Source organism: Nerophis ophidion, linkage group LG21 (assembly GCF_033978795.1).
Source record: "Nerophis ophidion isolate RoL-2023_Sa linkage group LG21, RoL_Noph_v1.0, whole genome shotgun sequence".
NCBI lineage: Eukaryota > Metazoa > Chordata > Actinopteri > Syngnathiformes > Syngnathidae > Nerophis > Nerophis ophidion.
The window spans coordinates 45,222,487-45,245,331 of NC_084631.1; the positions used below are offsets into that span (position 1 = coordinate 45,222,487).

The 22,845-nt window shown below is 41.7% G+C and overlaps 1 protein-coding gene and 1 long non-coding RNA gene across 3 annotated transcripts in view; one reads left to right on the forward strand and one right to left on the reverse strand.

Annotated features, from left to right (window-relative positions):
* Positions 1–15,784, forward strand: part of cpne4b (copine IVb) — a 103,347-nt gene extending 87,563 nt beyond the window's left edge. Inside the window, exon 16 of the mRNA XM_061882764.1 lies at positions 12,397–15,784. Coding sequence (XP_061738748.1) covers positions 12,397–12,528 — 132 coding nt within the window. The 3' untranslated portion in view covers positions 12,529–15,784. The remainder of the gene's footprint in view (positions 1–12,396) is intronic.
* Positions 1–22,845, reverse strand: part of LOC133540193 (uncharacterized) — a 35,606-nt gene that overhangs the window by 6,780 nt on the left and 5,981 nt on the right. For both annotated transcript variants that reach the window (XR_009803573.1, XR_009803574.1), the window contains exon 2: positions 21,469–21,556. This is a non-coding gene — a long non-coding RNA (uncharacterized LOC133540193). The remainder of the gene's footprint in view (positions 1–21,468; positions 21,557–22,845) is intronic.

The window sequence follows — 22,845 nt, forward strand, 5'->3', positions numbered from 1 at the left end:
GTTTTTTCTGTGTACTTGCTACTACTTCTACTGGGTAGTAAAGGTACTCAGGTTTTTTCTGTGTACTTGCTACTACTTCTACTGGGTAGTAAAGGTACTCATGTTTTTTCTGTGTACTTGCTACTACTTCTACTGGGTAGTAAAGGTACTCATGTTTTTTCTGTGTACTTGCTACTACTTCTACTGGGTAGTAAAGGTACACATGTTTTTTCTGTGTACTTGCTACTACTTCTACTGGGTAGTAAAGGTACACATGTTTTTTCTGTGTACTTGCTACTACTTCTACTGGGTAGTAAAGGTACACATGTTTTTTCTGTGTACTTGCTACTACTTCTACTGGGTAGTAAAGGTACTCATGTTTTTTCTGTGTACTTGCTACTACTTCTACTGGGTAGTAAAGGTACTCATGTTTTTTCTGTGTACTTGCTACTACTTCTACTGGGTAGTAAAGGTACACATGTTTTTTCTGTGTACTTGCTACTACTTCTACTGGGTAGTAAAGGTACTCATGTTTTTTCTGTGTACTTGCTACTACTCCTACTGGGTAGTAAAGGTGCACATGTTTTTTCTGTGTACTTGCTACTACTTCTACTGGGTAGTAAAGGTACACATGTTTTTTCTGTGTACTTGCTACTACTCCTACTGGGTAGTAAAGGTACACATGTTTTTTCTGTGTACTTGCTACTACTTCTACTGGGTAGTAAAGGTACTCATGTTTTTTCTGTGTACTTGCTACTACTTCTACTGGGTAGTAAAGGTACTCATGTTTTTTCTGTGTACTTGCTACTACTTCTACTGGGTAGTAAAGGTACTCATGTTTTTTCTGTGTACTTGCTACTACTTCTACTGGGTAGTAAAGGTACACATGTTTTTTCTGTGTACTTGCTACTACTCCTACTGGGTAGTAAAGGTGCACATGTTTTTTCTGTGTACTTGCTACTACTTCTACTGGGTAGTAAAGGCACTCATGTTTTTTCTGTGTACTTGCTACTACTTCTACTGGGAGGTAAAGGTACACATGTTTTTTTCTGTGTACTTGCTACTACTTCTACTGGGTAGTAAAGGTACTCATGTTTTTTCTGTGTACTTGCTACTACTCCTACTGGGTAGTAAAGGTACACATGTTTTTTCTGTGTACTTGCTACTACTTCTACTGGGTAGTAAAGGTACTCATGTTTTTTCTGTGTACTTGCTACTACTTCTACTGGGTAGTAAAGGTACACATGTTTTTTCTGTGTACTTGCTACTACTTCAACTGGGTAGTAAAGGTACTCATGTTTTTTCTGTGTACTTGCTACTACTTCTACTAGGTAGTAAAGGTACTCATGTTTTTTCTGTGTACTTGCTACTACTTCTACTGGGTAGTAAAGGTACTCATGTTTTTTCTGTGTACTTGCTACTACTTCTACTGGGTAGTAAAGGTACTCATGTTTTTTCTGTGTACTTGCTACTACTTCTACTGGGTAGTAAAGGTACACATGTTTTTTCTGTGTACTTGCTACTACTTCTACTGGGTAGTAAAGGTACACATGTTTTTTCTGTGTACTTGCTACTACTTCTACTGGATAGTAAAGGTACACATGCTTTTTCTGTGTACTTGCTACTACTTCTACTGGGTAGTAAAGGTACTCATGTTTTTTCTGTGTACTTGCTACTACTTCTACTGGGTAGTAAAGGTACTCATGTTTTTTCTGTGTACTTGCTACTACTCCTACTGGGTAGTAAAGGTGCACATGTTTTTTCTGTGTACTTGCTACTACTTCTACTGGGTAGTAAAGGTACACATGTTTTTTCTGTGTACTTGCTACTACTTCTACTGGGTAGTAAAGGTACACGTTTTTTCTGTGTACTTGCTACTACTTCTACTGGGTAGTAAAGGTACACATGTTTTTTCTGTGTACTTGCTACTACTTCTACTGGGTAGTAAAGGTACTCATGTTTTTTCTGTGTACTTGCTACTACTTCTACTGGGTAGTAAAGGTACTCATGTTTTTTCTGTGTACTTGCTACTACTTCTACTGGGTAGTAAAGGTACACATGTTTTTTCTGTGTACTTGCTACTACTTCTACTGGGTAGTAAAGGTACTCATGTTTTTTCTGTGTACTTGCTACTACTTCTACTGGGTAGTAAAGGTACACATGTTTTTTCTGTGTACTTGCTACTACTTCTACTGGGTAGTAAAGGTACTCATGTTTTTTCTGTGTACTTGCTACTACTTCTACTGGGTAGTAAAGGTACTCATGTTTTTTCTGTGTACTTGCTACTACTCCTACTGGGTAGTAAAGGTGCACATGTTTTTTCTGTGTACTTGCTACTACTTCTACTGGGTAGTAAAGGTACTCATGTTTTTTCTGTGTACTTGCTACTACTCCTACTGGGTAGTAAAGGTACACATGTTTTTTCTGTGTACTTGCTACTACTTCTACTGGGTAGTAAAGGTACTCATGTTTTTTCTGTGTACTTGCTACTACTTCTACTGGGTAGTAAAGGTACACATGTTTTTTCTGTGTACTTGCTACTACTTCTACTGGGTAGTAAAGGTACTCATGTTTTTTCTGTGTACTTGCTACTACTTCTACTGGGTAGTAAAGGTACTCATGTTTTTTCTGTGTACTTGCTACTACTCCTACTGGGTAGATGCATTAAGTACACATGTGTACTAACTACTTCTACTGCATGGGTAGGGTAGAAGTAGTAAGTGCACTTGTGTTCCTGTGTACTTACTACCTGATGTGCGGCTCGATACAGAAATATCGATAAAGCAAATACTAGATCTTTATGCTCTAACATTCTTATCTTATTAGTCTAACTGTGTATAAGTACTCATGTGTTCCTGTGTACTTGCTACCTCTACTGGGTGGTAGTAATGTGCAGATTGATACTGAAACATCGACACTGCAGAAACCAGATCTTTATGCTCTAATACGCTAAAACTCAATCCCATTAGCTTGAGTTTTTCCTTGCCCTGATGTGGATCTGAGCTGAGGATGTCGTTGTGGCTTGTGCAGCCCTTTGAGACATTTGTGATTAAGGGCTATATTTATATGTAAAATATGATCTATTTATTGATTGATTGATAATATCGATCCTCAAATCAAAATATCGATACTTTTGATAATTTAGTTCAAGGGTGTCCAAACACATTCCACTAAAGGATCGCATACTGCAAAGTCAAAGTCTGCGTGGAGCTGTCGGTCATATCGATATTTATTTAAAAACCTACTAAAAAGAATATTTAAAAAATGCTGTATATATATATATATATATATATATATATATATATATATATATATATATGTATATATATATATATATATATATACAAACCCCATTTCCATATTCAGTTGAATATGCTACAAAGACAACATATTTCATGTTCAAACTCATAAACATTTTTTTTTTGTGCAAATAATCATTAACTTTAGAATTTGATGCCAGCAAGACGTGACAAAGAAGTTGGGAAAGGTGGCAATAAATACTGACGAAGTTGAGGAATGCTCATCAAACACTTATTTGGAACATCCCACAGGTGTGCAGGCTAATTGGGAACAGGTGGGTGCCATGATTGGCTATAAAAACAGCTTCCCAAAAAAATGCTGAGTCTTTCACAAGAAAGGATGGGGCGAGGTACACCCCTTTGTCCACAACTGCGTGAGCAAATAGTCAAACAGTTTAAGAACAACCTTTCTCAAAGTGACATTGCAAGAAATTGAGGGATTTCAACATCTACGCTCCATAATATCATCAAAAGGTTCAGAGAATCTGGAGAAATCACTCCACGTAAGCGGCATGGCCGGAAACCAACATTGAATGACTTTCAGACAGCACTGTATCAAAAACCAACATCAATCTCTCAAGGATATCACCACATGGGCTCAGGAACACTTCAGAAAACCACTGTCACTAAATAGTTTGTCGCTACATCTGTAAGTGCAAGTTAAAGCTCTACTATGCAAAGCAAAAGCCATTTATCAACAACATCCAGAAACGCCACAGGCTTCTCTGGGCCCGAGATCATCTAAGATGGACTGATGCAAAGTGGAAAAGTGTTCTGTGGTCTGACGAGTCCACATTTCAAATTGTTTTAGGAAATATTTGACATCGTGTCATCCGGACCAAAAGGGAAGCGAACCATCCAGACTGTTATCGATGCAAAGTGTAAAAGCCAGCATGTGTGATGGTATGGGGGTGCATTAGTGCCCAAGGCATGGGTAACTTACACATCTGTGAAGGCACCATTAATGCTGAAAGGTACATACAGGTTTTGGAACAACATATGCTGCCATCTAAGCGCCGTCTTTTTCATGGACGCCCCTGCTTATTTCAGCAAGACAATGCCAAGCCACATTCAGCACGTGTTACAACAGCGTGGCTTCGTCAAAAAAAGAGTGCGAGTACTTTCCTGGCCCGCCTGCAGTCCAGACCTGTCTCCCATGGAAAATGTGTGGCGCATTATGAAGCGTAAAATAGGACAGCGGAGACCCCGGACTGTTGAAGGACTGAAGCTCTACATGAAACACGAATGGGAAAGAATTCCACTTTCAAAACTTCAACAATTAGTTTCCTCAGTTCCCAGACGTTTATTGAGTGTTGTTAAAAGAAAAGGTGATGTAACACAGTGGTGAACATGCCCTTTCCCAACTACTTTGGCACGTGTTGCAGCCATGAAATTCTAAGTTAATTTTTATGAAAGTTCAGTAGGTAATCCAAGCTATGTTTAACAAGCAGCTCCAGATTCAGCTCAGGTATAGCGGTATAGCTCGGTTGGTAGAGTGGCCGTGCCAGCAACTTGAGGGTTGCAGGTTCGATCCCCGCTTCAGCCATCCTAGTCACTGCCGTTGTGTCCTTGGGCAAGACACTTGACCCACCTGCTCTCAGTGCCACCCACACTGGTTTATATGTAACTTAAATATTGGGTGTCACTATGTAAAGCGCTTTGAGTCACTAGAGAAAAGCGCTATATAAATATAATTCACTTCACAATTCACATTTCAACATCTACGCTCCATAATATCATCAAAAGGTTCAGAGAATCTGGAGAAATCACTCCACGTAAGCGGCATGGCCGGAAACCAACATTGAATGACCGTGACCTTCCATCCCTCAGACAGCACTGTATCAAAAACCGACATCAATCTCTCAAGGATATCACCACATGGGCTCAGGAACACTTCAGAAAACCACTGTCACTAAATACAGTTGGTTGCTACATCTGTAAGTGCAAGTTAAAGCTCTACTATGCAAAGCAAAAGCCATTTATCAACAACATCCAGAAACGCCACTGGCTTCTCTGGGCCCGAGATCATCTAAGATGAACTGATGCAAAGTGGAAAAGTGTTCTGTGGTCTGACGAGTCCACATTTCAAATTGTTTTAGGAAATATTCGACATCGTGTCATCCGGACCAAAGGGGAAGTGAACCATCCAGACTGTTATCGACGCAAAGTGTAAAAGCCAGCATGTGTGATGGTATGGGGGTGCATTAGTGCCCAAGGCATGGGTAACTTACACATCTGTGAAGGCACCATTAATGCTGAAAGGTACATACAGCTTTTGGAACAACATATGCTGCCATCTAAGCGCCGTCTTTTTCATGGACGCCCCTGCTTATTTCAGCAAGACAATGCCAAGCCACATTCAGCACGTGTTACAACAGCGTGGCTTCGTCAAAAAAGAGTGCGAGTACTTTCCTGGCCCGCCTGCAGTCCAGACCTGTCTCCCATGGAAAATGTGTGGCGCATTATGAAGCGTAAAATAGGACAGCGGAGACCCCGGACTGTTGAAGGACTGAAGCTCTACATAAAACAAGAATGGGAAAGAATTCCACTTTCACAACTTCAACAATTAGTTTCCTCAGTTCCCAGACGTTTATTGAGTGTTGTTAAAAGAAAAGGTGATGTAACACAGTGGTGAACATGCCCTTTCCCAACTACTTTGGCACGTGTTGCAGCCATGAAATTCTAAGTTAATTTTTATGAAAGTTCAGTAGGTAATCCAAGCTATGTTTAACAAGCAGCTCCAGGTTCAGCTCAGGTATAGCGGTATAGCTCGGTTGGTAGAGTGGCCGTGCCAGCAACTTGAGGGTTGCAGGTTCGATCCCCGCTTCCGCCATCCTAGTCACTGCCGTTGTGTCCTTGGGCAAGACACTTGACCCACCTGCTCCCAGTGCCACCCACACTGGTTTGCATGTAAAAATTAGATATTGGGTTTCACTATGTAAAGCGCTTTGAGTTACTAGAGAAAAAGCGCTATATAAATATAATTCACTTCACTTATTGGCAAAAAACTAAACTTTATCAGTTTGAACATCAAATATGTTGTCTTTGTAGCATATTCAACTGAATATGGCTTGAAAAGGATTTGCAAATCATTGTATTCTGTTTATATTTACATCTAACACAAATTCCCAACTCATATGGAAACGGGGTTTGTATATTTCAGTAAAAATGAGTTGATGTCAGTCTTAAAATATGCAATAAAAAAACGAGCCACAGGGAGAATGAGAGTGGCCCTCGGGACCTTCTCTCGCAGATTAAGGCGGGATTCCGACTGTCTGATTGTAACTTTCTTTTCTCTCTCTGAGCAAGCTGAACTATGACGACTGTGTGTGTGTGTGTGTGTGTGTGTGTGTGTGTGTGTGTGTGTGTGTGTGTGTGTGTGGGCGTAATAAGCACATCCGCGGTCCGTCTGCCCGTGTTGGTGTGTGCAGTGGCATTGATTTAGTCCGGCTTTGACAAGGCCTGTTTGGCTGCATTTGTTACGCTAAGTTTGCTCTGTGGCAGCTTGAAAAATCAAGCAATTACGCTCCAACCAAACAGAAAATGTGTGTGGACGGCCGGGCGAGGTGGAGGCTTCGATAAACGTGGGCGTGAGAAGGAAGATATGAACATATTGATAGAAGGATGGATGAAGTTAACAAGAGGAAGACGGGGGAAGTGCATGGTTGGTTGGAGCGGGGACGGAGTGGGTCAACAAGGAGAGCAGAGCTAATGACAAAAGGGAGCGAGGGAGTGTGTGACGGAGGTGGAGAGGTGATTTTCTGCTCCGTCGTCCCTTTTCAAAGGGGATTAAGAGGAGCAGGAGGGTGTGTGACAGGCAGAGTCTGGATGTCTCAGGTAGGAGGGCACACCAGCCAGGCTGGAAGTCAGAGGAGTGAGAGGGGGCACAGCTTTCTGTCTCGAGGTGGACAACAAGAGAGTGACTTGGAGGTTTTGGGCGTGACAATATGGAGTAGAATAAGACCGCTCGCTCATACTTGGACACCTTGAGACCTCCCAATTCAGGATATGGGGCGCATATATTATCAAGTATTTCTTATACATGTCATGTCTGGGGGATTATGTTCTGTTTTTTGGACACTCAGTTCCGGTTTTTGCACTTTCTGGTTTGTTTTGTTACCATGACAACTCATTAGTTTTCGCCTTGTCCTCAAGTCTCACACCTGTTTTCACTAATCACCACAGTATTATTTAAGCCTGTCTGTTTCTGTTGTGTGGCAGAGGGATTAGTGCGTCTGCCTCACAATACGAAGGCCCTGCAGTCCTGGGTTCAAATCCAGGCTCGGGATCTTTCTGTGTGGAGTTTGCATGTTCTCTCCGTGAATGCGTGGGTTCCCTCCGGGTACTCCGGCTTCCTCCCACCTCCAAAAACATGCACCTGGGGATAGGTTGATTGGCAACACTAAAAAATTGGCCCTAGTGTGTGAATGTGAGTGTGAATGTTGTCTGTCTATCTGTGTTGGCCCGGCGAGGAGGTGGCGACTTGTCCAGGGTGTACCCCGCCTTCCGCCCGATTGTAGCTGAGATAGGCGCCAGCGCCCCCCGCAACCCCTAAAAGGGAATAAGCGGTAGAAAATGGATGGATGGATGTTTCTGTTGTGGGGGCTTCACGGTGGCAGAGGGGTTAGTGCGTCTGCCTCACAATACCAAGGTCCTGCAGTCCTGGGTTCAAATCCAGGTTCGGGATATTTCTGTGTGGAGTTTGCATGTTCTCCCCGTGAATGCGTGGGTTCTCTCCGGGTACTCCGGCTTCCTCCCACCTCCAAAGACATGCACCTGGGGATAGGCCCCTCCCACTTCCAAAGACATGCACCTGGGGATAGGCCCCTCCCACTTCCAAAGACATGCACCTGGGGATAGGCCCCTCCCACTTCCAAAGACATGCACCTGGGGATAGGTTGATTGGCAACACTAAATGGTCCCTAGTGCGTGAATGTTGTCTGTCTATCTGTGTTGGCCCGGCGAGGAGGTGGCGACTTGTCCAGGGTGTACCCCGCCTTCCGCCCGATTGTAGCTGAGATAGGCGCCAGCGCCCCCCGCGACCCCAAAAGGGAATACGCGGTAGAAAATGGATGGATGGATGTTTCTGTTATTCATCCTAGCAACATCACCTCCTGCACTCATGATATCCGTTCAGTTTTTTTTTCATACCCTTGTTCTCGTCACAATAAGTGTTTTTGTTTATGTCCATAGTTTATCCCATAGTGTACATTTTGTTATTCATGCCATTGTGCAAGTGTTTTTGTTTTATGTTTATAGTTTTGTTTCATAGCCAAGTTTCTGTACCATTTGTTTGCTTCCTTTTTTGTAGTTTGTTAGTGTAATAAATAAAAGATGTACTTGCATTCACGCCTTGCTCGCGCCAACTTTCCTTTGCCTCAGAAAAACAATCCACGCCCAAGTCCAGGTCGTGACAATATACATATACAGTTGTGCTCATAGGTTTACATACCCTGGGAGAATTCATGATTTCTCGGCCATTCTTCAGAGAATTTGAATGATAACACAAAAAACCTTTCTTCCACTCGTGGTTAATGGTTGTGTGAAGCTATTTTATTAACTTACAACTGTGTTTACTCTTTAAGTCAAAATGACAAAAGAACGTACCCAAATAACCCTGATCAAAAATTTACACACCCCAGTGACTTTGATCTGATAACATACCGTATTTCCTTGAATTTCCGCCGGGGCGCTAATTAATTTAAAACCTCTTCTCACTCCGGCACTTACCAAAGGCATGCGGTAAATTTAGGCCTGCGCTTAAAATTTTTGGTGTGATGTAAGGATACCATCATGAAAAGCACATATAATTAAAAAAAAGTTATTATGGTCTTACCTTTACTTATAAATGAAGTCCATGCGCAGCTCCTTCTGATCAAAAGCATCGATAACTTGTTTATAGAAGTCTTCCTTATCTTTCTTCAGTTTTAAAAGTCTCTCTGTCTCGATGGAGATCTTCCTTTATTACCTCCTGCTTCGATTGAAAGTCCAGTTTAGAAAACTGTTTTATTTCAGATATGTAATCCTCCATGTTAAAAGTGCAAGCGAGAGGAAAAAATAAAGGATGGCTGCTTGTTGTCACTTCTTCTGCAGCCGAGTAGTCGCAAGAAGGATCACTAGCGCCCTCTACCACCAGGAGGCGGGAGTCACTTAATGACTCATATTTGACACACGCAGCTACGTTATATTAATAAAACATAGCTGCTTACTGTTCTTTTTAGCATATTCAATAGCTTGGACCTTAAATCCTACTGAATAGCTCTTAATCTTCTTCCCTTTATGCGATTTCAAATGATTGAAATCAGCCTCCTCCATTTTGAAAATGATGACAGGTGAAGTGTCACTCGTGACGTGACGCGTTTGACCCGGTGGAAATTCTAGACATATGCTAATTATTTTGCGAAACGCGTTTGACTTGGCAGTATTTCTAGGCAGGTGCATACTATATTCCCGGCGGCAATTGAAGGAAATACGGTAATTTCGTGGACTCTATTGGTTGAAATATCAACTAAAAGTCTCTCCATGGTTTGACACAAATTGACGGTTATGGGAATAGGTCTAAAACCTTCAGACTGGCTTGCCCTTGGCTTCTTTTGTAAGGGCCTTATAATGGAACATTTCCAAGATTTGGGCACACCTGTGACAAGAAGGGAATCAATCAGCTTTTAGCCGAGGAGCACAGTTTTAGGTCGACGGGTTCTCAGGCGGTCTGGGCCAGTAGCTTTGTCTGGTTTCAGTTTGAAGAGACTTTTAGCCACGGAATCGTCCGTGATGGCTGTGGGTGGATTTTTACGGATCTCATCACATTCTGGTTTATTGTCCACTTTATCAAATCTACAAAAGAACTGATTACTCGAGAACTTTATTTTGATAATGTATAGGGATAGATTCTGTTTGATTTTTTGCTGGTATCAGCTCGACTCAGATAGTTAACACTCTGTTTGCTGCCCAGTTGGTATATTGGTGTGGTGGCCCACCACCCAGTTTCAGAAGTCAGGTGACAAAATACAACCTGTTAGCCACCAATCATGGACTTCAACTGAAGTGTTTTGAGCCTGAAGCTGAGGCTGAGGAGGCGGAGGCCGATCCTTACAAAGTCCCCATTTCCTCAAACCTCGAGGGAAACATCTGGAGAAGAGGAACGAAAAAAATAATACCAGTGGCTGACCTTCTTTTCTCTCGTTTTTAAAGACTGTCTTTCTCCCCTGATTTTCGGGATAACATTTAACTTGAGTCTTTACATTTTTTTCCATCCAAAAAGCGACCAAAACCCTTCTTCCTCAAAGTCGGATACGTCATCAAACCGTCCGATTTCGTGAGCAAAGTATTTTTTTCGGCGCCGAATTTTTGGTGCATCACTAGTGAAAAGTGCGCAAATAATAGGTTTTATATAATACAGAACCAGTGAAGTTATCACGTTGTGTAAATAGTAAATAAAAACAGAATACAATGATTTGCAAATCCTTTTCAACTTATATTTAATTGAATAGACTGCAAAGACAAGATATTTCATGTTCACATTTAGGAACTTCATTTTTTTTTTGCAAATAATCATTAACTTAGAATTTAATGGCAGCAACACATTGCAAAAAAGGGGCATTTTTACCACTGTGTTACATGGCCTTTCCTTTTAACAACACTCAGTAAATGTTTGGGAACTGAGGGGACACATTTTTGAAGCTTTTCAGGTGGAATTATTTCCCATTTTTGCTTAAGTTGTTCAACAGTCCGTTGTAGTATTTTAGTCTTTTTTCAATGGGAGACAGGTCTGGACTACAGGCAGGCCAGTGTTGTAACATGTGGCTTGGCATCATCTTGCTGAAATAAGCAGGGGCGTCCATGATAATGTTGCTCCGATGGCAGCATATGTTGCTCTAAAACCTGTATGTACCTTTCAGCATTAATGGTGCCTTCACAGATGTGTAAGTTACCCATGCCTTGGGCACTAATGCACCCCCATACCATCACACATGCTGGCTTTTCAACTTTGCGCCTAGAACAATTCGGATGGTTCTTTTCCTCTTTGTTCCGGAGGACACGACGTCCACAGTCTCCAAAAACAATTTGAAATGTGGACTCGTCAGACCACAGAGCACTTTTACACTTTTCATCAGTCCATCTTAGATGAGCTTGAGCCCAGCGAAGACGGCGGTGTTTCTGGGTGTTGTTGGCAAATGTCTTTCGCTTTGCATAGTAGAGTTTTAACTTGCACTTACAGATGTAGTGACCGACTGTAGTTACTGACAGTGGTTTTATGAAGTGTTCCTGAGCCCATGTGGTGATATCCTTTACACACTGACGTCGCTTTTTGATCGAAGGTCCGTAATATCGTCGCTTACGTGCAGTGATTTCTCCAGATTCTCTGAACCTTTTGATGATATTACGGACCGTAGATGGTAAAATCCCTAAATTCCTTACAATAGCTGGTTGAGAAATGTTGTTCTAAAACTGTTTGACGATTTGCTCTCGCATTTGTTGACAAAGTGGTGACCCTCGCCCCGTCTTTGTTTGTGAATGACTGAGCATTTCCCGGAAGCTGCTTTTATACCCAATCATGGCACCCACCTGTTCCCAATTAGCCCGTTCACCTGTGGGATGTTCCAAATAAGTGTTTGATGAGCATTCCTCAACTTTCTCAGTCTTTTTTTTTTGCTACTTGTGCCAGCTTTTTTGAAACATCAATTTCCGAATGAGCTTATATTTGCAAAAAATAACCTCTTCCAGTTGGAAGGTTAAATATCTTGTCTTTGCAGTCTTTAATTGAATATAGCTTGCAATTGATTTGCAAGTCATTATCTTCTGTTTTTATTTACCATTTACACAACGAACCAGCTTCACTGCTTTTGGGTTTTGTACAAAATGCATATTTTTTTTTCTGTAGGAACACCCTTGTCTTAAAGTGCGCCGTATCGTCAAGTGGACTCAAAGGACACGATGTCGGAGGTTTTCGTCTTCTCTGTATAAGCCTGTCTGATCACGTCAGTCTGGTTGTGCTCGGCCTATGTCAGCATCAAACTGGACGGCGGATTCCAGCCTCCTGGAGTCACGCATGGCCAGCGATGCGTACGTCTTTAACATATTCACTTTCCCTCTCTCTGTCTTGTCTCCGCACTGGCAGGCGTCCCCAGCTGCCCTGGCAAAGAGTGTTCTGGCGGAAGTCCCGAACCAGGTGGTGGATTACTACAACGCTAAAGGCATCAAACCCAAGTGTATGTCGGACTATGAGTCAACACAGACCTTCAGCCCCTGACCACGGACCGACCCCACATGTTTACACACCAATGCACAAACGCGGCGTCGTGGACCTACAATACACAAACATTAGTCTAGCTCGTTACGGTGAAGCAATCTAGAGCCCGTTATGATTACTGCATGTTTGGCCATGATGGCGTTAGCCGGGAAATGATTACTTGTATATCTTACAGATGTTTCTAGAAATGAGTCTGCAGAACCAGCATGCGGCCATCCCAAAGAAATGAGACTATAACTTACAGTTGTGCTCGGAAGTTTACAGACCCTGGGAGAATTTAGGATTTCTCGGCCATTCTTCAGAGAATACGAATGATGGCACAAAAACCTTTCTTCCACTCGTGCTTGATGGTTGTGTGATGCTATTTATTGGCAAACAACTGTGTTTACTCTTTTTCAATCAAAATGACAAAAGAAAGTACCCAAATGACCCTGATGAAAAGTTTGCATGGTCGAGTCGCCAGAAGAAAGCCGTTTCTGCGCAAATTTCACAAAGTATCCCGCTTACATGACGCCAAACAGCACAGAAACTGTCAGGTTCAAACACTGATGACATCTATTAAACAAGACAAGAGGCAAGAATCAAACAGAGACAGAGTTGGCACATTTCAATCAATCAATCAATGTTTACTTATATAGCCCTAAATCACTAGTGTCTCAAAGGGCTGCACAAACCACCACGACATCCTCGGTAGGCCCACATAAGGGCAAGGAAAACTCACACCCAGTGGGACGTCGGTGACAATGATGACTATGAGAACCTTAGAGAGGAGGAAAGCAATGGATGTCGAGCGGGTCTAACATGATACTGTGAAAGTTCAATCCACAATGGATCCAACACAGTCGCAAGAGTCCAGTCCAAAGCGGGTCCAACTCAGCAGAGAGAGTCCCGTTCACAGCGGAGCCAGCAGGAAACCATCCCAAGCGGAGGCGGATCAGCAGCGCAGAGATGTCCCCAGCCGATACACAGGCAAGCAGTACATGGCCACCGGATCGGACCGGACCCCCTCCACAGGGGAGAGTGGGACATAGAAGAAAAAGAAAAGAAACAGCAGATCAACTGGTCTAAAAAAGGAGTCTATTTAAAGGCTAGAGTATACAAATGAGTTTTAAGGTGAGACTTAAATGCTTCTACTGAGGTGGTATCTCGAACTGTTACCGGGAGGGCATTCCAGAGTACTGGAGCCCGAACGGAAAACGCTCTATAGCCCGCAGACTTTTTTTGGGCTTTGGGAATCACTAACAAGCCGGAGTCCTTTGAACGCAGATTTCTTGCCGGGACATATGGTACAATACAATCGGCAAGATAGGATGGAGCTAGACCGTGTAGTATTTTATACGTAAGTAGTAAAACCTTAAAGTCACATCTTAAGTGCACAGGAAGCCAGTGCAGGTGAGCCAGTATTTGTGGGTTCTTCCGAGGATGTCGTAGTCGTAATGGTTTGTACAGTCCTTTGAAACATTTGTGATTTAGGGCTATATAAATAAACATTGATTGATTGATTAAATTTGGACTCAGATCTGAGGAGAGACATGGCCACTGTACTCTCTGTCCAGTCCCTCACCACGCTCTGCCCAAAGATTGTACTCCTTCTTTATTGGACTTTCTCCCCCCTCCTTCCCACAGCTGTTTCCTGAGGGAGGCGGGTCGTAAACAGCATTGCCTTCGGTTACCAAACAGTTCAAAGAGAGTTTGTCAAATAGTTCAAAAAGAGTCCCATAAACTTGTTCAAAGAGAGTCCCATAAAATAGTTTAAAGAGAGTTCCATAAAATAGCTCAAAAAGAATTTGTAAAATACTTCAAAAAGAGTTCCTCTGGAAGTTGGGCGGATCCTGCCGCCTGTCCGCTTTGAAGTCCCAGTGGAGTTTTACGAGCCTTCTTCTTGGTTGGCTTTAAAGACAGCCTTTTGTCTTCTTGTCAGGAACACAATGTAATACAAAGTTGTTTGTGATCATTTAGAAACAATTATTCTAACAGAAACAAGCCTCAAATTTCTGAAAGAAAGTAATTAGGCTTGATGAGACCAAAAATGTTACTTTTTGGCCACTCGACCATGCAGCCCATTTTCTTCAAGAGCCTCCTTATTATGCATCCAAACATACAAAGTTGTTTGTGATCATTTAGAAATAATTATTCTAACAGAAACAAGCCTCAAATTTCTGAAACAAAGTAATTAGGCTTGATGAGACCAAAAATGTTACTTTTGGGCCACTCGACCATGCAGCCCATTTTCTTCAAGAGCCTCCTTATTATGCATCTAAACAGCCAAACCAAAACTTTTCAGAGAGTCCCGTATTTCGGCTGAAGTTAATTGTGGATTTTTCTTTGCATCTCGAACAATTTTCCTGGCAGTTGTGGCTGAAATCTTTGCTGGTCGACCTGAATCCCTCATTTTCCACTTCTTAATCAGTGTTTGAACACTGCTGATTGGCATTCTCAATTCCTTGGATATCTTTTTATGCCCCTTTCCTGTTTTATGCAGTTCAATTACCTTTTCTCGCAGATCATTCGACAATTATTCTGCCTTCCCCATGATTCAGAAAGATGCCATGACTTGTCAGAAGCCCACAAACTCACTGACCTTTATTATTAATTACAAACAAACAAGACACAGGTGAGGACTGGAACCTTAATTAGCCATTCAAACCTGCTTGTGTCAACTTTTATGTTTATGTTATCAGATCAAAGTCACTGGGGTGTGTAAATGTTTGATCGGGGTCATTTGGGTACTTTCTTTTGTCATTTTGATTTAAAAAGAGTAAACACAGTTGTTTGCCAATAAATAGCTTCACACAACCATCGAGCACGAGTGGAAGAAAGGTTTTTGTGTTATCATTCGTATTCTCTGAAGAACGGCCAATAAACCATAAATTCTCCCAGGGTACGTAAACTTCTGAGCACGACTTTATTTCTACAACTAGCAAGTGCATAGATGACACAGTTTGACAAACTCTGAATTAGCGCTGCATTTTGTATTCATGCCAATATTAGTCCCCATGCTAGTGTTTTGCATAAATGCATGCATAATCCCTCTAGTTTTGGAATAAAGTACTTCTGTCATTTCAATGACACGCTGGGCTGTCTTGTTTCATTTTCTACCGAATCATTTCCATTTTGCAGGGTAAACAACTGAAGGATTTTAACCGTTTCTTCTCAATCTTCTTATTGTAAAGAGTTTTGCTGGGATAGCGGAGTACAGTAGGTGTGATAGGCTGTTTACCGTTGCATGTTCATCACAATAAAGACTCTTGCTTTTTCTCACTTTGTGTGGTTGTGTGTGTTCCATCCATCCATCCATTTTCTACCGCTTATTCCCTAAAGCGTCAAATTGATCCAATTGTGAGAAAGCAAGCAGATGAAGACACAAACCAGAGTTTGGGAAAGTGCAGATATTGCATTCTAGACCGGGGGTCTTCCTTGAGGGCCGTTTTGCAGTTGTAGCTATACATTTATGAATATAAATGTATAATAATTCATCTCCTGATATTATAATACAAGTTGATTATGATATAGTTTTTACAGACACAACAAAACACGGGCAGCTCAGTCGCCACACTTTTACAGAAACATTGATGGTAACTTTTACAGAATTTTACTGTAAATGGAAAAGCATACTACTATTCTTTTTACAGTAAAAATCTTAGGTGTCAGTTTTTTTACTGTAAAATGAGAAACTTATTTATTTTTCATTTTTTTTTGCAAGTAATCATTAACTTAGAATTTAATGGCATTGCAAAAAAGTTGTCACAGGAGCTTTTTTACCAGTGTGTTACATGGCCTTTCCTTTTAACAACACTCAGTAAACATTTAGGAACTGAGGAGACACATTTTTGAAGCTTTTCAGGTGGAATTCTTCCCCATTCTTGCTTGATGTACAGCTTAAGTATAGCTCGGTTGGTAGAGTGTCCGTGCCAGCAACTTGAGGGTTGCAGGTTCAATTCCCGCTTCTGCCATTCTAGTCACTGCCGTTGTGTCCTTGGGCAAGGCACTTTACCCACCTGCTCCCAGTGCCACCCACACTGGTTTAAATGTAACTTAGATATTGGGTTTCACTATGTAAAGCGCTTTGAGTCACTAGAGAAAAGCGCTATATAAACACATAATTCACTTCAACAGTCCGGGGTCTCTGTTGTGGTATTTTAGGCTTCATAATGCACCACACATTTTTAATGGGAGACAGGTCTGGACTACAGGCAGGCCAGTGAAGTTTACTATCAAGCCATGCTGTTGTAACACGTGGCTTGGCATTGTCTTGCTGAAATAAGCAGGGGCGTCCATGATAAGATTGCTTGGATGGCAACATAAGTTGCTCCAAAACCTGTATGTACCTTCCAGCATTAATGGTGCCTTCACAGATGTGTAAGTTACCTATGCCTTGGTTACTAATACACCCACACACCATCACAGATTCTGGCTTTTGAACTTTGCGCCTATAACAATCTGGATGGTTCTCTATTTTTCCGGGAGACACGACGTCCACAGATTCCAAAAACAATTTGAAATGTCAGACTATGACTCGTCAGACTACAGAACACTTTTCCACTTTGCATCAGTCCATCTTAGATGAGCGCGGGCCCAGCGAAGCCGACTGCGTTTCTGGGTGTTGTTGATAAATGGCTTTCGCTTTGCATAGTACAAATTTAACTTGCACTCACAGATGTAGCGACCAACTGTAGTTACTGACAGTGGTTTTCTGAAGTGTTCCTGAGCCCATTTGGTGATATCCTTTACACACTGACTTCGCTTCTGGATGCCTGAGGGATCAAAGGTCCGTAACATTGTTTTAGACACGCTGTTTATATTGTGGGAAAGCGGACGTAAAAACAGGCTGTCCTCACTCAGGTCCGCATGGAGCTGGAGGGGGCGTGGCCTCCAGCTCCGCCTGAATTTCGGGAGATTTTCGGGAGAAAATTTGTCCCGGGAGGTTTTCGGGAAAGGCGCTGAATTTCGGGAGTCTCCCGGAAAATCCGGGATGGTTGGCAAGAATGCATTTACACCACAAGACAACTTCCCTGGTTTTGGGGTTTGTACTCATATTGAGTAGATATGGACAGGTGTGAAGTGAAGTTTTAAAAGGAGCGACATGAAACAGGATGAAAATAAAAGTTTGTTCTGATTTCTTTGTCCCAGCCAGCCTCCTTCGCCGCCATGTCATATGCTGGCAATTTGCATAATATGCAAAGCAACAGAAGTCATAACTTTGTCCCTCGCAGATTTGGCACACGGCTTCAGACGGATGAACAGACTTGTGTGGACACACAACGTCCACATATGTTGACTTCCATTATATCAACAATGTACGTATGTATATATATATGCTAAAATGAAACCATTAGAATGTTGAATTGCATAATTATAAGCAACAGAAACACAAGTTGTCATGTCTTGTAGCAAAGTCCATATTAAAACCACAAAAACGAGGGCCAGTCGACCAAATTGTTCTGCCGGCCGCGTTTTCAGAAACGGAGAGGCTTTCACAATTCATCTTACTTTGCAGACAATGTCATTGCAAGGTCGTGATACAATTTTAACTCCACCAAATAGTCATGAATAAAGTAATAAAAACAAATGGTATGGACAAAAAAGGGCGTTGTGTTGTTTTCGGGACCGACTACAAAAACACGACTCAAAGATCATCTTTGTCGGGGTTTTTCAATCTTTTTTGAGCCAAGGCACATTTTCTGCGTTGAAAAAATCCAGAGGGACACCACCAGCAGAAATCATTAAAAGACGAAACTTAGTTGACAGTGAAAAGTTGCAATTGTTGGATATGACTTTAGGCATACTAGTGCCGTGAGAAACAGTCTGGTGTGCCGTGGAAGATGATCTATCAATCAATCAATCAATGTTTATTTATATAGCCCCAAATCACAAATGTCTCAAAGGACTGCACAAATCATTACGACTACAACATCCTCGGAAGAACCCACAAAAGGGCAAGGAAAACTCACACCCAGTGGGCAGGGAGAATTCACATTCAGTGGGACGCCAGCGACAATGCTGACTATGAGAAACCTTGGAGAGGACCTCAGATGTGGGCAACCCCCCCCCTCTAGGGGACCGAAAGCAATGGATGTCGAGCGGGTCTAACATGATACTGTGAAAGTTCAATCCATAGTGGCTCCAAGACAGCAGTGAGAGTCCCGTCCACAGGAAACCATCTCAAGCGGATCAGCAGCGTAGAGATGTCCCCAACCGATACAGGCGAGCGGTCCATCCTGGGTCCCGACGAGCGGTCCATCCTGGGTCTCGACTCTGGACAGTCAGTACTTCATCCATCTAATTTCACCTATTTGGGTTAAAAATGTTTTTTGCCAACCAGTAATTCTAGTCTGCAAATGATGTGTTGTTGTTGAGTGTCGGTGCTGTCTAGAGCTCAGCAGAGTAACCGTGTAATACTCTTCCATATCAGTAGGTGGCAGCCGGTAGCTAATTTTTTTGTAGATTTCGGAAACAGCGGGAGGCAGCATGCAGGTAAAAAGGTGTCGAATGCTTGAACTAAAAATAAATAAAAAAGGTACAAAGAGTACAGTCCAGACGTCTTTCCTCAATTGAGCCAAATTTAATTCTGTCTCTGTTTAATTCCTTGCTTCGTGTCTTGTTTAATAGATGTCATCAGTGTTTGAACCTGACAAAAACACTGCTCAAAGATCCTCTACTAAGTAAGATAGAAGGCCCTTGTGGGGTTTTTTTAAGCACAGACTGCAAAAACACTGCAGCAGTCAAAGATTGCGGCTGTTTTTTTAAAAGGTATACTGCAAAAACACTGTTTAATAATTCTCTCCAGCAGCGGTTCTCAATTTGTTTCACCATGTACCACCGCAGAAAAAAACTCGGCTCCCATAATGATCAACAATAAAATACAGTAGCGTAGCAGGCCTAAGTATTCATTATTTTTAAGTGTATGTTTAAAATGTTGGCCACTGTAACATTACACACAGTTTGAATAGTAACCCTGTGTTTTAAAGCAGAACAATAAATGCATAAATAAGTACGTTAATCAAGTGATTATTTGGTGTACCACTAGTGGTACACGTACCACAGTTTGAGGGTCCATGCTCTGCGGTGAGAAAGCCCTGCTATTTTTGGGAATGTACTGAAAAAATGTCAGCTGTTCCCGATCTTCGAACTGAACTTGTGGGTCCGTTTGATCTAGGGGTCAAACTCAAGGCCCGGGGGCCAGATGTGGTCCTCCACTTCATTGTATTTGGCCCCCCAAAGCCTGGAAATAATATGCATCAATAAAGTACTGGAACTTTTCTTTCTAAATGTAGTCTTCCTTAAAAAATACTCAACAAAATCGCAAATGAACTTAACTTAAATATTGTTTAATTGTGCAAAAATATACTATCAAACATTTAAACCATTTTTCAAATAGCAATAAATCTTAATAATAAAAGATTTCAAAGCAAGTTATCCATCAAATTGTGCAATGTAAAAGTAGCAACAGATTTTATGGTACAATTGTGACATTTACTGTGCTTTTTACGGCATTTTTCACCGACCTCTATTTAATAATACAACTTCAACATTTGACAACCAAACAATTAAACAAGGCGACTCGGTAAAGAATCTGGGTATTATCTTCCACCCAACTCTCTCCTTTGAGGCACACATCAAGCGTTACTAAAACGGCCTTCTTTCATCTCCGTAATATCGCTAAAATGTATTCTATTTTGTCCACTAGTGACACTGAGATCATTATTCATGCGTTTGTTACGCCTCGTCTCGATTACTGTAACCTATTATTTTGGGGTCTCCCCATGTCTAGCATTAAAAGATTACAGTTGGTACAAAATGCGGATGCTAGACTTTTGACAAGAACAAGAAAGTTTGATCATATTACGCCTGTACTGTATATACCTTTATATATATATATATATATATATATATATATATATATCCCATCCATCCATCCATTTTCTACAGCTTATTCCCTTTTGGGGTCGCTGTTGCCTATCTCAGCTACAATCGGGCGGAAGGCGGGGTACACCCTGGACAAGTCGCCACCTCATCACAGGGCCAACACAGATAGACAGACAACATTCACACTCACATTCACACACTAGGGACCATTTAGTGTTGCCAATCAACCTATCACCAGGTGCATGTCTTTGGATATATATATATATATATATATATATATATATATATACATACATATCATTGCCATCCCACAGGGTTGAGTTTTTCCTTGCCCTGATGTGGGATCTGAACAGAGGATGTGGTTGTGCAGCCCTTTGAGACACTTGTGATTTAGGACTATATAAATAAACATTAATGGATTGATTGATTGATGAATGGAAAAAATGTTTACTTTTTTTACTGTAATAAACTGTGATGACGTTTTGGCATTTAGAATAATGCACTGAAAACTCTATAGTTGTTGATTTAAGGTAAAAAAAAATAAAATAAAAAAATAAATAAAAATTCAAGCTTTGGTGCCAAAATTTCATTGTAAAATTGCATGGTTTTTTCTACAGTAAAAAAATAAACTGAGATGCCCCTTTTTTTTTTAACCATAAAAACAGCAGTACTGTTTTTCCATTTACAGTAATATACAACATTTTGAGGTGAAATTATGGCAAACTACCATATTTTTTTTAATTTTAGTTTAAAAAAAATCTACTAATACAATGCTTAAAAGAATAGTGTAATAATAGTATTCACTGTTACATGTGGCCCTCTGGGGCCCAACATAACTGCCATGTGGCCCTCGGTGAAAACCACTTTGACACCTCTGATCGAGACTCTTTTGCGACTATTTGTTGTGGAATTTTCCTGAGAAGAAACAGATCTTAATCTGTCTTTATGGTGGGAAACCAAGCAAAGAAGGTCACATTTAGGTCAATCAATACATGCTGAGACGGATTCAGAAGCAGACCAAACGTGTGTGTGTGTGTGTGTGTGTGTGTTAAATATGCACAGGAAGACAAATACCGTACACGACCTTGCGATGTTCACGTTTGAATCCATCAGCTCCGACTTGAAGAGCGCCTCCGAGAGCTGCAGCAGCTGCAAAGCTCGCCTGCGGGGACACAAAAACAACTGACTACACGGTTTGGTCTCAGCGGGGCAGTTTTTGTGGTCCAAAGCGCATCGAGCGTGATGTGCGGAGGAGAGCCACGCATGCTGTTAATAATTGACTTTCACATGAAGTGGACAAAACACTGCTTGTATGCAGTAATAAATGCTGATTATGAATAATAGTCAGGGTTCGCACACCTTTCCCGTGTCCAAATTCAAGTACTTTTTAAGGACTTTCAGGGTCAATTTTCCAGGTTTTTCCAGTACCCTTCAAAAGGCGAAAACCAGCCTTTGTGTCTGTCGGAAAAATAGGGAAGATATGCGAAAACCTCAGCCTGACGTTGAAGCAGCAGTTATTAACTGAAGGGTCATAGAAAATGAAGAAGCAGTGTTTGTGTAGACCGGGGTCGGCAACCCAAAACGTTGAAAGAGCCAAATTGGACCAAAAATGCAAAAGAAAAATCTTTCTGGAGCCGCAAAAAATAAAATTCATATACAAACCCTGTTTCCATACGAGTTGGGAAATTGTGTTAGATGTAAATATAAACAGAATACAATGATTTGCAAATCCTTTTCAAGCCATATTCAGTTGAATATGCTACAAAGACAACATATTTCATGTTCAAACTCATAAACTTTTTTGTTTTTTTGCAATTAATAATTGACTTAGAATTTCATGGCTGCAACACGTGCCAAAGTAGTTGGGAAAGGGCATGTTCACCACTGTGTTACATCATCTTTTCTTTTAGAGATTCCTAGAGCCCAAAAAAAGTCTGCGGGCTATAGAGCGTTTTCCGTTCAAGCTCCAGTACTCTGGAATGCCCTCCCGGTAACAGTTCGAGATGCTACCTCAGTAGAAGCATTTAAGTCTCACCTTAAAACTCATCTGTATACTCTAGCCTTTAAATAGACCTCCTTTTTAGACCAGTTGATCTGCCGCTTCTTTTCTTTTTTCTCCTATGTCCCCCCCTCCCTTGTGGAGGGGGTCCGGTCCGATGACCATGGATGAAGTACTGGCTGTCCAGAGTCGAGACCCAGGATGGACCGCTCGTCGGGACCCAGGATGGACCGCTCGCCTGTATCGGTTGGGGACATCTCTACGCTGCTGATCCGCCTCCGCTTGGGATGGTTTCCTGTGGACGGGACTCTCGCTGCTGTCTTGGATCCGCTTTGAACTGAACTCTCGCGGCTGTGTTGGAGCCACTATGGATTGAACTTTCACAGTATCATGTTAGACCCGCTCCACATCCATTGCTTTCGGTCCCCTAGAGGGAGGGGGGTTGCCCACAT